Raw genomic sequence first — 16651 nt, 5'->3', positions numbered from 1 at the left:
CCATTACTGGCATGGGTGATGCAAGATGTCTCTTAAGTCACCTGTCCCCTTGGATGGGTGTTGGAAAACGTGTGCTTTATGAGTTGTGCTTTCTGCTCATGGAATCACAGAATGGTTTGGGTTGGAAGGGAACTCAAAGCCCATCCAGTCCCACTCCCTGCCATGGTCAGGGACACCTCCCACTGGATCAGGGGCTCCAAGCCCCATCCAACCTGGCCTTGAACCCCTCCAGGGATGGGGCAGCCACCACTGCTCTGGGCAACCTGGGCCAGGGCCTCCCCACCCTCACAGGGAAACATTTCTTCCTAAGATCTCATCTCAATCTCCCCTCTTTCAGCTCAAAACCGTTCCCCCTTGTCCTGTCCCTGCACTCCCTGATCAAGCTCCCCCTCCAGCTTTCCTGGAGCCCCTTTCAGTCCTGGAAGCTGCTAGAAGGTCTTCCCAGTGTAAGGTCATCACCTGGTGTAACCAGGTAGGGCTCCAAGAGATTCAATGGGCTGTGAGCACCTGGCACGAAAGAGGGTTCCACTGGTGAACAGTAACAGCAGCGCACGGCAGAGCCTGCATGTCTCCATGTCTCCCTTCCAGTGCCTCTTAAGCTTGCCTCGTAGAGGGAGGCGTTCTTTGCTGCAGAGGTGACTAAAATGAAAGCAACTCTCTTTCCAAGGGTTCTATGATTTTAAACAGAAGCCGGCCTCTCTCAACTCGCCTACACATGCAAAGAGATCAGGGTAGTCCAGGAGGAGCAATTAAACCTCTAGTCATGTGGTTGCTTGTGTGGATGCTTTGTTCTAGAATAAAAGAGAGCTTATCTCATGCAGGCATCCCATTTTTAAAGGAATAAAGTTCATTTCACACTGTAGCAATTGGGATTTAACACATGCTTTGTGACAAACCCCACTCCCATTCAGGGATCTTGTTGTAGCACCCCAGTGTCCTCATCTTTCAGTGAGGCTCTGAGCCAGGCTGGGTGCAGTGGGGATGGGATGATGTTAGGGGAAGGGCACGTGCAGCTGGTTGCCACAACCATGGGGACTTATTCCTGCCAGTGAATGCCACTTGTAACCTTATGAGAGCATCATACCAAGCATAACATACCCTCCTTTTTGTCCTTAGATTAGGTGTTAGGTCCCTTTGGTGGCATATTTTTGATAACAATTGGCTGGTATCTGCAATCTGAAAAGAGCAAGAACAATTACAGTGCCCTGTGCAGGTATTGGTTCAAAAATCTTCCTGCATGGCCATTCCGTTGCAGGGCTACTGCAAGGCTGGTGTTTACAAAACACTCTGAAGAGGCTTTGTGGGACATCTTCCCACATTTATTTTCCATTAGGTGAGCCGTAGACATGTTTCTTCCTTTGCAAGTCAAGAGATGGCTGTTTTTTTACCGTCCTGCAAAGCTCATCTCACCTGCAGGCTCCTTGCTTGAGCATTTCATGCAAGTGAAGGTAGAGGTGATGAAGATGGAGTCGCTCACCCACACATTGTGCTGGGTTGGTAGCAGTTGGGTGTTCAAAGGGGCACCGATATGGGGACTGGTAATAAAACTTTTAGAGACAAAATTACATCTGGAAGACTGTAAGATCAGCAAATACACCCGCCAAGAAACAGATCAACAGCAGTGAATCAGCAACTACAATTTCACTGAACTGACAGACTCAAGGATGGTGAAGATAACATCTGTCATTCTCCTCAGCAGTCATGATTTGCTGTAAGAAGGAATGCAAGCGCAGGAGCTTGCTGAGTGAGATTGTCTGTTTCCATCTCCTTCCCTGTGCAGGATGCAGACCTGAATAGCAGTGTTCAAGAATGGAAGTCAATGGCTCTTGCGCCCGTCCAAGATCAAAACCTAACAGCTTTCTGCCTGCCATCAGCACCAGGGGTTCAAGCAATAAGAACCATTTTCCTTCCTACCCCTTGCCTCAGAGCACCAACCTCCCCTGGATGCCCAGTGTCTACTACAAAACAGCTGTTATCAAGCCCATTTTGGCTCCCTATTCCAAGAGTCTCCCGGAGTTAACCCACAGAACGATGGTTCCACTGATTCCCAGCAGAACAACCCTCTTTCCCCGCCACACCACTGACGACTGGCACAGGTCCAACCAGACCATCTACAAGGAGTCAGAGACTTCCCAGCAATCAGCGGAGCTTCTGAGACTTGACACCTCCTGCCTGATTCAGGATAAATACTGGCAGACAAAGAAAACACAAGAATAAAGCTCCAAAGACCTGCAAGTACGCATCAATGATATTAAATTTTGGAAAACAGAGCTCTGCCGTGAGCTGGATGAGATGATCAAGGAGACCAATGCACTCACAAATGAGATAACAAGACTGGAGAGAGCCTTGGCCAGGACAGAGGCCCCTCTGCAGGTAAGCACCCTGTCCGGTGGGCTGCAGGCTGTACCCTACTGCTGAAACAGCTGCAGCCGTTCAAAGGTTAAGTGAAGTTTCCTTGCAGCTCTGTAACATCTAGAAAGTTTTTATTAAGAGACCATTAGTTAAGTTAGCCATAAACAACCCCCTTGCCATCTGCTGTGTCCCCCACCAGCACATGCTGAGCACATCAGAATAGTATTTGTTGAACCAAATATTTTTATAAGCGGTATATCCAAACTCCTGATTTGGGAGACAAAAGCCCATGTCTTGCTACGAGGCTCTGGCGAGGTCAGCATCAAGGCTGACACAGGCTCCTGCATTCAGCTGTGGTTGCACCAGGGACACGTGTACTCGCTCGTGTTGATTTAATACTGATGCTGCAGCTTGGCTGCTCATTGCCACCTAAACCAGCTGCCAAGGGCACTTTTTTCCCCTGCTGTCATCTCTGTGCCCACCTATAATTTCTTTTCTTATGTTACTTGAGGTGGGGATTGTCCCTGTGGGGAACCCTGCCCCTACAGCCAGCAGTGACAGCTTGTCCCCAACAGGTCGCTGAGGAGTGCTTGCTTCACCGTGACAAGAGGCTGGGCATCGACCTAGTCCATGATGATGTGGAGAAACAGCTCCTTGCAGTAAGTTTGGCAACTCGGATCATGTCTTAAAGCTATTTTTGCCTAAACTGCCTTAAAAGGGTTTTGCAGCCTTGTTCTCTAACCGGCTTCTTAGCGCTGGTGAGGTGCTAAACCCTTCAAAGGGCCAAAACCTGCTGGGGCAGGGGACAGTGCTCCCCGATGCACCTTGCCCACGTGCTGCAGGTAGGACTTGCTTCTTGCTTTTACAGAGGAAGGAGAAGCTGGAAACCAGCTGCCTGTTTGTGTAGCATCTCGGGGTCCTCTGTCTCTCTCTTTAGGGCAATGGGGCTGGTCAAGTGTCTATAGAAGAAGTCTTATGAGGAGCACTTGAGCGAACTGGGATTGTTTAGTCTGGAGAAGAGGAGGTTGTGGTGAGGTGGGTGTTGGACTCTTCTCACAAGTAACAAGAGATGGGGTGACAGAAAATGGCCTCAAGCTGAGCCAGGGGAGGTTTAGATTGGAGATCAGGCAAAATTTCTTTACCAAAAGAATGATGAAGCTTTGGACCAGGCTGCCCTGGGCAGAGGTAGAATCTCCATCCCTGGAGGGGATAAAACCTCACGTAGGTGTGGCACTTGGGGACATGGATTAGCAGGCACTGTGGGGTTGGGCTGATGGTTGAACTGGATGAACTTAGCGACTCCATGGTTCTGGTATTCTTCCAGGAGTCTGTGAGACTGTCCAATCTTCCAGAGCCCTGCCGGAACAGGATCTGCATGTACCTATGTCACATACATATGAGATGTCTCTGTGTCATGTACATATATCTCTAGATAACACACACAGATGCGGAGAAGGCAGTGAGTGTGCCTTCTGGTTTTCCCTGGCACATAGCTGGTCTGGTTTTCCCACTGTATTAGTTGTTCTAATAACAGATATTACATCTCCCCCCAGCTCTGCTGTGCTCAGAGCACTGTGGTCGCTGCAGGAGAGCTGCTTTGTATGCTTAGGTGATGTATTCTATAGAAATCATAAAAAACACGCATCCCCTGCCTGCTTTTAGTCTGCTTTTAATTGTGAACAAAAAGCAAACATGACACAAGTTGGCACAGAAGATGGGATCCTAACGCGAGGTACAGGGACATTCAGTCACGGCAAAGGCATCGTGAAACTGGGAAGGAACTTGCAGCCCCTGGGACTGTGAAGACATTGCTCTGCTAAAAGACATTTTCTTCTGAGTCAGGCCCCCAAAAAATTAGAAGATTGATATAAAGGTCATGAGATTTTATAAAAATAAGCAGAGTTGGTGTATCCATCATAGCATTTGGGGTTTTAGGTGTTTGGGACACATCTAGGCTGTACTTGGCTGCTGCAGAGAGAAGGGTTTAAAAATGGTTGGATTTGGAGTCACTGATCACCTGCCTCTGGGAGCAGGGGATTTCCAAACATGATAGTTTTGTGCTGGAGTCAAGTGAGCTGAGAGCAACTCAGCCTTCCTCCAGTGGAATTGAATGTTGATTAGAAATGACTTGGGATTTACACCACAGTCAAAGTCCATCTCCTCTTGTCCTGCACAGATGGGAATTCTCCTGGAGAGGAAAACATTTTGGGAGCAAAAAGGGGTAGATGTTGGTTTGGGGATGGAGTTATGTAGTGCTGCTTGTCCAGGGAACCACTGTGCCTGCTCATACCAGATCAGGATCTATCCCTGTCCATACAATGGAACTAACCAGTACTTGACTGATGTCAAGGTGAAACAATATTTATCAGCTGACCCTGAAAAGTGAATGCGAAGGTTACGGCAGTGGCCACATCACCCTTCACCACTGCACGCAGGCTCAGCTGGGTAGGCAAGTGCGCTGAGTTTTGGGAGGAACTTTCTTCACTCCCTGCCTGCTTGCTTTGGGCAGAAAGACAAGCAGGCAAGTTCTGGCTGTGTGCAGTGTTGGAGAGGTCTGAGGGTGTGACCAGGGTGATTGTGTACGGACAGTGATGGGGTCATGTTTGCCTTTGCCCAGGAAGTCCATGTCATCAGGTCGTGCCAGGAGAGGATGCAGCAGTGCCTGGATATGGCGAATGCCCAGCTCACGTAAGGAGCTCCTTGTCTCATGCCATAGGGCTGATAAGCATTTGCAGTTGTGATGTGAACCCCCAGCAGAACCTGACCTCTACCCACACCCTGCAGGTGTAAAACGCATGCAGACTCCATGGGAAGGTGGTGATGATGCTCATGGGAGGATATTGCTGCCCAAGCAGGATCTGTGGGGAAGTGGAATGGGGAGGAAGCTGTTCCACCCCTACATCCTCACTGATGGCTGCTGTTTTCATGTTGAAGGTCTAACAGGGTGGCCCAGCATGAGCTGGAGAAGGACCTGGCTGACAAGCAGGTGGCCCACCGCATCGATGAAAGGTGCCGCCAGCTGAGGAACACCTCTGAAGGCATCAACTTCTACCGAGGGGTGGAGCGAATTGATGCAATGTGAGTGTACTCCAAGCAGCATGCGAGAAGCAAGCTGTTCCCAGGCTGATACAATCATGGAATGGGCTGGGTTGGAAGGGAACATTACAGCCCGTCCAGTTCCTACTCCCTACCATAGGCAGGGACACTTCCCACTGGATCAGGGGCTCCAAGCCTCATCCAACCTGGCCTTGAACACCTCCAGGGATGGGGCAGCCACCGCTGCTCTGGGCAACTTGGGCCAGGGCCTCCCCACTCTCACAGGAAAACATTTCTTCCTAAGACCTCATCTCAATCTCCCCATTTTCAGCTGAAAACCATTCTCCCTCATCCTATTCCAGCACTCCCTGACCAAGAGCCCCTCCCCAGCTTTCCTGGAGCCCCTTTCAGTACTGGAAGCTGCTCTAAGGTCTCCCTGGAGTCTTCTCCAGGCTGAACAACCCCAACTCTCTCAGTCTGTCCTCTTAAGGGAAATGCTCCAGCCTTTCTAAAGGAGGTGATCAGCTTTGTGGCCTTCTCTGGATGCACTCCAACAGGTCCATGTCCTTCCTGTGCTGAGGACTCCAGAACTGGATGCAGAACTTTCCCTGGCAGGGAGCTGGTTGTCCCCAGCCCACTGTAGAGGCGTGTGTCTGCGTGGCACATCCATCCAGCCTGGAGGCACGTGCCTCGGAGGGTCCATTTCTCTCCACTCACCAGAAAGGGAGCATAGCCCTCTGCTTTCAGTTGGGTGCCAAACATCCAGAGGGTGGAAGCGAGCCCCACCTAACTAAAGGTTCTATCAGGGTTCAGAGATCAGCCTGGAAATGAATTCAGTTCAGCACCTCTGCACAGCTCGTTAAGTTTATGCATATTTTCAATGATGTGTCAGTGCTTGCCTGAGTGCTCTTCATTGACGTAAAGTCTGGGGGGTTCATCGTTGCGTGGAGAGGGCCTGGCAGGGAACCAAAATGACATAGAAGATAAAGAAATAGAGGGCATGGTCCTGGCATAGGGTTCAGCTGCTTTTGGGTGCCAGGAATTCAGCTTTGGCTCTGTGGTAAATGAATGGTGACCTAAACCAGCACTCACAGAGATACGCCTTGAGTGACAAAGGGCTGTGAGGAGAAATCTGCGGCTCACACAGGTGCAGGCAGTTTGCGGTAGGGTGTAGATTGATTCAATTTTTTCTTATGTTTGAATAATTATTCACAGTAGAGCTCAGACGTATTTTGGCAGACAGATGAATTGCAAAGCATTGATGCTAAAATTCAGAGGAGGGTAAAATGTGCTGAGGATCAGCATGTTTTAAATGGAGCGTATGGGGTAGTTAAGTCTTTTGTTGACCTTGTTCTGGACTGCTGCACAGGCGTGAACTTCAATCCTGAATGCATGGACAAGGAATCAAATATCTAATGGTCATTCAGTTTAGTGTGAAAGTGAGAGAAGTTATGAGCAGAATGAATTGACTGCACTCTGTGCGCTGTCGTGAAGCTGTGAATCTCTTGGCACTTAAACACCTTAAGCATCTAAACATGAGATTGGATTAAAACCTCTATTTTTCTGTGAGAGTCTTTCATTTTAGCTTTCACAAGTATCACAGTTGTCTTCATGAAGATGCCATCGTTTGGTAAGCGTTATTGAACCAATGATGTTCAGATATTTCACTTCCATGTGGTCAAATTAAGAGCATACATTAAACAACATGTAATCCACACTGCTCCCTGGTAGGGTCCATGGCCAGCTTTAGCAGCATGGGCTTACCAGCAGTGTCTCCTTCCATCCCCAGCATCTCACTGCCAGAGTCATGGGCCAGGTTCACGGATGGCAACATCCTCCACTCCCAGAATGAACGGGCAGCCTCTGCCAAGATGCAAAATGACATCAGAGACCTGCTGGTGGTGACAGCCAACGAGATGTGGTGCCAGTTCAATGAGGTGAACGTCACCTTCACCAATCACATCGCCGAGACAGCTGATGCCAAGAACAAGCTGGAGACCCACCTGGCCAAGGTAGCCTGAGCCCCTCCCTTTCAGTGTGACACTGTCATTTCCTGGTGACACCACCCTCCATGCGGACTTGGCCCAGGCAGAGGAACGGTTGCTGCAAGAAGCTGGTTATAGCATCATTTTCTGTTAGAAACCCAAAGTACTGGAGACTTTCTTGGAGCTGGATGAGTTGGCACTGTAATTTCATCTCAAGGGTTACTGTATTTTCATAGAATCATAGACTCATAGAATGTCCTGAGCTGAAAGGGACCCACAAAGGACACCCCAACATTCACACCGTGAGGCAGAGGGCACTGGCCAAATGCTGCTGGAATACTGTCAGGCTGGGTACCATGACTGCTCCCCTGGGAGCTTTCCAGTGCTCCGCCGCCCTTTGTGGGAAGAGCAGCACAAGGATTACCAGCAGAAAATGCCCATGCTGGTTGCATCTCCTGGTACTTCCGAAGTGCTGACTTCCCTGTAGGAAAGCTTTGCTGGGCCTTTACTGGGTTCCCTGCTGAGGGGTTTGCAGGCTCATTTCTCCTCCAAGGATGTGTTTTCAGTCTCAGCAATCTGTTTGGTTATCTGTGTGTTTCCCGCGTTGCTCTGCCAAGCAGAGGAAGTGGAGATCAGTGATGGGCCACCTGCCTTGGACTGGCGGGTCTCAGGGAAAGCTTCCTGAAAAGTCCTTGGTATTGATAAACATTGTATTGATTAACACAGAGGAGGCTAGGCTTGCAGCACGGGAGGCTGCTACCATGTCCTTAAATGAGGATCCATTAAAAACCTTCCCTCTGTTAGTTGCTATTGATGGATGATCAGTTCCTGCTAGCAGTAATTTTTGGAAGTGGTAATACAGTAGATTCATCACTGCTCCCGAACCTCCTCTGATGTGACAGCAACAGCAAAGAGAGGCTTTTCCCAGAAGAGGAATCTCTACTGGATTGATACGTGGCATGGTGACAGTACTCTGAGCCCAGGGTCTGCTTATTGAACTTACTTTATTCTGCAGATGGTCGGGAGAAAAGGGAAATGATGTAGTCATTCAAGAACGTATTTTGTAATTTATGCACGTGTTTCTTTTCATGCCAGACACTGCATGAAATGTTCCAGATCGAGATGTATGTAGAAGCCATCCGAAAAGCTATTAGGGACAAAGAAGGTCCATTTAAAGTGGCTCAGACCTGTCTGGATGAGCGCACACAGAGACCAAACATAGAGCTGTGCCGGGACAATGCCCAGCTCCGGTAAGGAAGGAGCGCAGGGTCAGCAGCAGAGGATAAGCCCCTTGCTCTCCAACAGGCTTACATTGAGAGCACTTAACTCCATTCTTTTGGTTAAGTGCAAGAAAGGGTGCAGCATTTGGAGGAGCAATAAGGACTGTCCTGTCCTCCCCTGGGACATTGGAAATCCTTTCAAGGACACAGTGAGAAGGTTGGGATTGCACCCCAAGGGGCTGTGTGGGAGCAGGGTGCCCTGAGTGCCTGGCAGCACCTGGAGCCTCATACCTCCTCCTGGGGACCCTCTGGGTTGGACTCCATGTGAAGCCTTTTAAAAGCAATTTAAATCCAGCCCCAAGTCAGTTCAGCATCTCACATGCCATTGGTTTTTCCCTTCCTCCCCTTGTTTCACATTCACTTTCAGCCTCTCTCAGCTGTCTTGCCTTGCTCCATGTGCATCTGTGGGTGTGGGGAGGACCCTTACACAGGGAAATCCAGGAGGGCGAACCACCAAACCCGCAAAACCATATGGGAACAGGAAACCACAGCTACCCATCCCTCTTCCTGGTGGCACAAGTTGCCCTGGGAGACGTGGCTGAGCCTTGCCAAAAACTTAAAGCAGGCTTAGTCATGGCACCCCGCTGAGGTCCAGAGGAACTCTGCCCCTAGGTTTCCCATTCATCTGATAAAATGAAGGGTTTGAGATAGTCTGAGCATGCTGAAGGGAAATTCTGTGCCTGAGGGGCCATACGAGAAACCACCTCTGTGCTGGCACCATTAACGAGGGTTTATTGTTGTTTTCCAGCCTGGTCAAAGAGGTCTATGAAATCGATGAGACAGTCCATACCCTTCAGCAGCGGCTGAGAGATGCTGAGGACACGCTGCAAAAGCTGGCTCATGTCAAGTCAACCTTAGAACATGACCTGGCTGTCAAAGCCAACATGCTCTTCCTTGACCAGAGGAAGACCTTTCCCCAAACCCTCCGTCTGCTTGGTCATGTTTAGACTGGGCTGAGATGAACTCCAAGTATCTATTGTGTGAGGGTTTCCCAGTTTTGCGAAGATTCTTCAAAACTCTACGATTTGACTTTCACTTCCTTATGAAAACCTGGGGTAAAAACTAAACAAACACTTTGTGTTCTACATGGTCTATTGAGATTTTCGTTTTTGTTCAGTTCTTCCCTTGCACTATGTGCCAGAAAGTAGCTGAAATTATCCCATATGCAGCTAGGAGTAAATCCATCCATCGGGATTCTTTCCTACCCTTTCGATCTGTGATTTTAGGAGAAAAACTGCTGCATCTTCCCCCTTTGGAGCCTGTCTGATGTGGAAAAAGCACAAGGGGAAGTAAAGTTAGTTGTCAGAGTAATTAACTGTTAACATCCACAATGTATTTTTAGTAGTGCAGCAGGAGAAACACTACTCTGTAAAATGTTCCAGTGTGTTCTGTGTGTAAGAAGAAAATCTTGCAATTTAAACTAATTTCTGATGATATTTTTCTTGCTTTAGAGAAACTTGTAATGTCACCTAAACTGTCAGTGCGGGGGTCTTCAAATAAGGAAGTGCTTTAGACCAGCTAATTGAAGAAAATGCTGTGGTTTTAGTTTTGACGAGTATGGGTTGGTTCCTAATTTTAACTCTTGGGTGTCAATTGGCTTCTTTGGCGGCACCCGGCAGCAGGACGGTGAGTTCTGTGGCGGGGTGGACATTTTGAGGTGGTGGGAGCTTCCCTGAGCCAGGAAAATCCCAGAAAAACTCCAGGCTGGGAGGGTTGCGTGGTTGAGTAGGGAGGTCCTGAGAGACATCAATAAGAAGAGGAAGGTCTATGAGCTTTGGAGGAAGGGGCAGGAATCCTGGGTGGACTATAGGGAGGAAGCGAGAACGTGCATGGAAAAAATCAGGACGGCTAAGGCCCAACTAGAAATCAGGTTGGCCAAGTCTGTGAAAGACAATAAGAAAATCTTTCTACAAATATATCGACAGTAAAAGGAGGACTAGGGAGAATCTCCAGTCCCTACTAGATGCAGAGGGAACAACAGTAACAGGGGATGAAGACAAGGCCGAAGTGTTCAATGCCTACTTTGCTTCAGTCTTTAATAGTAAGGAAAGATGTTCCCTCTGTGCACAACACCAGGGGTTGGAGGAGGTTCCCACGATCCAAGAGGACGTGGTTAGAGACTTGCTTGCCCGGCTAGACGTCTACAATTCTGTGGGGCCGGATGGAGTCCACCCAAGAGTTTTGAGGGAACTGGTGGATGTGCTGGCCAAACCCCTTTCCATCATCTTCCAACAGTCCTGGAAGACTGGGGAAGTCCCACTGGACTGGAGGCTGATGTTGTGCCCATCTACGAGAAGGGTCGCAGGGAGGATCCAGGGAACTACAGGCCTGTCAGTCTGACCTCAGTGCCAGGGAAAGTCATGGAGCAGGTGATCTTGAGTGCGATCATGAAGCACATGCAAGAGAACCGGGTGATCAGGCCCAGTCAACATGGGTTCACAAAAGGCAGGTCTTGCCAAACTAACCTGATCGCCTTCTATGACAAAGTGACTCGGCTGCTGGATGAGGGAAAGGCTGTGGATGGATCTTCCTGGACTTCAGTAAAGCCTTTGACACAGTTTCTCACAGCATTCTGCTTGAGAAACTGTCCCCTCTGGCCTGGACAGGCGCACACTCTCCTGGGTGGAAAACTGGTTGGATGGAGGGGCCAGAGAGTGGTGGGAAATGGTGTGAAATCCAGCTGGAGGCCAGTGACAAGAGGGGTTCCCCAGGGCTCAGTGCTGGGTCCAGCCCTGTTCAATGTCTTTATCAGTGACCTGGATGAAGGCATCGAGTGCACCCTTAGCAAGTTTGCAGACAACACTAAGCTGGGTGGAAGTGTCGATCTGCTGGAGGGTCAGGAAGCTCCAAAGGGATCTCAACAGGCTGGACCGCTGGGCTGAGACCAATGGCATGAGGTTTAACCAGGCCAAATGCCAGATCCTGCACTTGGGGCACAACAACCCTGTGCAGCTACAGACTAGGAGAAGTCTGGCTGGAAAGCTGCCTGGAGGAGAGGGACCTGGGGGTGTTGGTTGACAGAGACTGAACATGAGCCAGCAGTGGCCCAGGTGGCCAAGAAGGCCAATGGCATCTTGGCTTGTGTCAGAAACGGTGTGACCAGCAGGTCCAGGGAAGTTCTTCTCCCTCTGTACTTGGCACTGGTGAGACCGCTCCTCAAATCCTGTGTTCAGTTCTGGGCCCCTCACCACAAGAAGGATGTTGAGGCTCTGGAGCGAGTCCAGAGAAGAGCAACGAAGCTGGTGAAGGGGCTGGAGAACAGGCCTTACGAGGAACGGCTGAGAGAGCTCGGGGTGTTTAGCCTGGAGAAGAAGAGGCTGAGGGGAGACCTCATTGCTCTCCTGAAAGGAGGTTGTGGAGAGGAGGGAGCTGGGCTCTTCTCCCAAGTGACAGGGGACAGGACGAGAGGGAATGGCCTCAAGCTCCACCAGGGGAGGTTTAGGCTGGACATTAGGAAAAGAATTTTCACAGAAAGGGTCATTGGGCACTGGAACAGGCTGCCCAGGGAGGGGTTTGAGTCCCCTTCCCTGGAGGGGTTTAAGGCACAGGTGGACGAGGTGCTGAGGGACATGGTTTAGTGTTTGATAGGAACGGTTGGACTCAATGATCCGGTGGGTCTCTTCCAACCTGGTTATTCTATGATTCTGTGATTTGTTGGTGGGAGCGCTTCAAGGACAAAGGAATGAATCAGCCACCCTGACTGCCATGGTGCCTGCTCTCTTCCTGTAAATCAGAACCATCTTAACAAGTGTTTGAATCTTCAGAGGGATAATTCTTCACTCCATTTCAGTTGTAGTTTCTCTAGTTTCGTTCACAAATACTTTCCGCTTTCCTCCAGCAGATTTCCCAGACATTAGAGAATTCCCAGGTCCCTTAGGGAGTTTGTTCTCTCCACACCAGCTTTCCGTGAGTTGGCAATGTTGACGTTACTCCTTCTGGCAGCTGATAGTCTAAAACCCCTCCCAAACCCTTGGATTGTCTAATCCTGCACGTGCTCCGCTTTGAGTCTTTTTTTAACTCCCTTCTTACAGTATTTCCTATGGGCACCCACAATGGGAGCCAGCTCAGCCACAAAACTCCAATTTAAACGGATCTCTAGTGAGAGGATTTTGTGTGATATTCCAGTAGATGTGTGGCTTCTGGCAGGGTCTGCTGCACCAGGATGGATGTGCCTCCCATGACTGAGCTGCTGGGGAGTCAAGCTGATGCGTTCTATCACTGCAGGGTTGTTCCAGAGGTTGCAGCTGAGCCTCCTCTGTCTTTGATATATGTCAGGTGTATTAAACAACTGTCCTGCTTTCCTGCTTCTGGTGTGTGAGATGCCTTTTCTTTCCCACCATCAAATGCCTTGCTTTCATAGCTCACTCTTAGCATCCCCATATTCCTTGGCTGCCTTTCTGCCATGATGAGTTGTTTAGTTTCTTTTGATGCCTTCAGTATGAAGAATGACCGTGCCTGCTTCTATTGCTGGTTTATTGCTGGCTTTATCAGCCAATTTGCTGAGAAAGTTAGCTTGTGGACATACCTTTGCATCCCACAGCCATATTTCCACCCTCCTGCATCATTCTGATAAACCCTGCAGAGCTGGGTTTGAAAACTAATTGTTTACTGACAGGAGGAAAGACAGTAAATTAATAAAACCAGGGCAGTGTTACTTGATGCAAGCTGAGCTTGCTATCAGTCCGGGATCCAGTCAAACAGACAGGGCCAGACTATCAAGATGCTCTTCAGAAAGGAGCTTGGACAGTTTTGCTGCCTAAGAAAAGAAAAATCAATTGAATCATGGAACGGTTTGTGGGACCTCAAAGCCCATCCAGTCCCACCCACTGCCGTGGGCAGTGAGATCTCCCACTGGATCAGGGGTCCAAGCCCCATCCAGCCTGGCTTGAACAACTCCAGGGATGCGGCAGCCACTTCTCTGGGCAACCTGGGCCAGGGTCTCCCCACTCTCACAGGAAAACATTCCTTCGTAAGATCTCATCCCAATTTTCCCTCTTTCAGCTCAAAACTATTGAGCCCTTGATCAAGAGCCCCTCCCCAGCTTTCCTGGAGCCCCCTTCATTACTAGAAGCTTCTCTAAGGTCTCCCTGCAGCCTTCTTCTCCAGGCTGAACAAGCCCAACTCTCTCAGCCTGTCCTCATGTGGTAGGTGCTCCAGCCCTCAGATCATGTCCTCTGGACTTGTTCCAACAGAATGTCCTGGAGGAGTCAGATATGAATTTGGGTGAAGTCAAAGCTTGCCAAGACCCATGTGATCAGTATATTAATATATTAATTATATTGCATAACTAATGCAGCTCATTACGCCCAAGGCAGAGAGAATTCCCAGAACAGCATCAGCATTCAGAAAAAAAAAAAAATAAAAGGAGGAAGAAAACCTTGGCAAAATCCTCAGGAAGATTTGGTCAGTGTAGGAGCACAGGAATGGCTGCCCTGGCTCGGACCAAAGCCCAGCGAGCCCCACATTCAGCCTCTGACAGAGCCAGCAGGAGATGCTTAGATAAAATCTCCAGACCAAGGCAAACACCCAGTGATATTTTCCCAGTCTAGTTTCCCAGCTTCCAGCAATCAGTATCTCAAGGACTTCCTTAGCTGACAGGACTGTCTTTGGATTTAATACTTCCCAATGGATTTGCTTCACATGATCTTGTTCCGGTTGTTCTTCAAGCCCGTGCAGACTTGCAGCATCCTCTGTGTCCCTCAGCAGGGAGTTGCAGAGGATGGAGTAGCATCATTCTAAGAGCATCAGTGGCTGCTCTTGGGACTCTGGAGGAGACTGAAACAGGGCCCACAGCTGGCACGGCTGAAGCAAAACATGCAAAACTCAATAGCTGGGCCAAAAAGGAGGCTTGAGACTGTTTTCATAGAATCACAGAATGGTTTGAGTTGGAAGAGACTTCAAAGCCCACCCAGTTCAAACCCCTGCTGTGGGCAGGGACACCTCCCACCGGATCAGGTTGTTCCAAGCCCCATCCAACCTGGCCTCCAGGGATGAACCCCTCCAGGGATGGGGCAGCCACCACTGCTCTGGGCAACCCGGGCCAGGGCTTCAACATTCTCACAGCAAAACATTTCTTCCTAAGATCTCATCTCAATCTCCTCTCTTTCAGTTCAAAACCATCCCCTCTTCATTCTATCCCTGCACTCCCTGATCAAGAGCCCCTCCCCAGCTTTCCTGGAGCCCCTTTCCATACTGGAAGCTGCTCTAAGGTCTCCCTGCAGCCTTCTCTTCTCCAGGCTGAATAACCCCAACTCTCTCAGCCTGTGTTTGTACGGGAGGTGCTCCAGTCATCTCTGTGGCCTCCACTGGACTCGCTCCAACAGCTCCATGTTCTTCATGTGGCGAGGACTCCAGAGCTAAACACAGGGCTCCAGGTGGGGTCTGACCAGATCAGAGTAGAGGGGCAGAATCCCCTCTCTCACCCTGCCGGTCCCTCTGCTTTGGATGCAGCCCAGGACACAGTTGGCTTTCTGGGCTCTTTTAACATTGCCGAGTCATGTTGTTTTTCTCATCCACCAGCACCCCAAGTCCTTCTCTTCAGGGCTGCTCCATATATGTTTTACGTCCATATACTCTGTAGGTTCAACACAGGAGCTCATAGTGTGTCAGCTTCTTTTATAGGCTGTCACCATGCAGGAGATGAGCAAATATCACAAGTTCAGAAATTATCTGAACATATTCTGACACAGAATCATGTCCCAGTTGGGAAATTCAGTTGGTTTCTTTGACTTTGGCTGTTAGTGGGCAAATTTTGGTTTCATTGAGGCCAGTGGGATTCTCTCCAGTCTGGCTCTATCAGTGATGACAGCTGTCTTGGAGTTGAAAGCAAAAAGTTGGATGAAGTTGGGTTTTGGGTATGAATGCAGACAGGGCTGAAATATTTTCTAAATTGTTCTTGGTTTGATGGAAAACAAATGTCAGGAAAATGTCTGCAAGATATATTAGACCCCTTGGTTTAGGGGTTTATTGAATTTATACGTCTCCCCTTCCACTTCTTTTTGGCTTGAAATGGCTTTTCAGACATCCATTCCACCAGTATGATCAGAACAGGTTAGAAACTTTCTCCTCTCTCAGTGCATTTTGGTCTAAACAGTGTTTTACATGGGAGAAAAGGCCCATTCTTTTTGCAGCCCTGCCATGGGGCGGCCGTGCAGCTCAGTAACCCGCAGCAGCACCCCTGCCTGGGCACGGCGCCCGCCTCCTCCCCGCTGCCTGGCTGAGAGCCCGCACACTCCATGCACATCCCGCTGTGTGCCACAGAAAGGGCAACGTCCTGGCAGCTCCTCGAGTGCTCCTCGCTGTCAGCTGCGGACGTGCACGCAAGGTGGAGAGTGTTCCCCAGCTCTTCAGCTGGAAATACTTATTTAGATAGTTATTTCTCTCTGTGAATGCCTGGGGGAAATTTCTCCCCTCCCCATGCTCCGCTCTGGTGAGACCCCATCTACAGCCCTGCATCCAGTTCTGGAGTCCACAGCACAGAACGGACATGGAGCTGTTGGAGTGAGTCCAGAGGAGGCCACAGAGATGACCAATGGCTGGGGAACCTCCCAGATGAGGCCAGGCTGAGAGAGTTGGGGTTGTTCAGCTTGGAGAAGAGAAGGCTCCAGGGAGACCTTAGAGCAGCTTCGAGTGCTGAAAGGGGCTCCAGGAAAGCTGGGGAGGGGCTCTGGATCAGGGAGTGCAGGGGCAGGAAAAGGGGGAACAGTTTTAAGCTGAAAGAGGGGAGATTGAGATTAGATTTTAGGAAGAAATCTTCTGCTGTGAGGGTGGTGAGGATCATGGAACCATTCCATGATTCTATGATTTATATATACATATAGGTTCTCTATAAAATGTGGGTCAAAGCATGTATCATAGAATCATCACTCTTCTCCTTTCCCCTGTTACACAGTTGTTTGAAACCAGGATTTTTGTCCTTGTTCTTCTGTTCCCAGCCCCATGTGAGCTGCTGACTTGCTGATGGCACTGCAGATTTCTGCCCCTTCCCTTTTGCATTTC

General features: G+C 49.5%; 1 protein-coding gene across 1 annotated transcript; it reads left to right on the top strand.

Moving 5' to 3' along the window:
• The first annotated feature begins 1189 nt into the window (after window positions 1–1189).
• Window positions 1190–10004, top strand: TEKT3 (tektin 3). Its single transcript, XM_069872618.1, is given in 7 exon segments — window positions 1190–2373; window positions 2928–3011; window positions 4970–5040; window positions 5287–5430; window positions 7178–7400; window positions 8469–8623; window positions 9402–10004. Coding segments are annotated over 7 exon segments (1440 nt in total). The 5' UTR covers window positions 1190–1809; the 3' UTR covers window positions 9601–10004.
• The last annotated feature ends 6647 nt before the right edge of the window (window positions 10005–16651 follow it).

This window comes from Phaenicophaeus curvirostris, chromosome 19 (genome assembly GCF_032191515.1).
Source record: "Phaenicophaeus curvirostris isolate KB17595 chromosome 19, BPBGC_Pcur_1.0, whole genome shotgun sequence".
In the NCBI taxonomy this organism is placed as follows: domain Eukaryota; kingdom Metazoa; phylum Chordata; class Aves; order Cuculiformes; family Cuculidae; genus Phaenicophaeus; species Phaenicophaeus curvirostris.
Note: the sequence above shows the minus strand (reverse complement) of the source record. Positions and strands in the feature narration are given on the sequence as shown.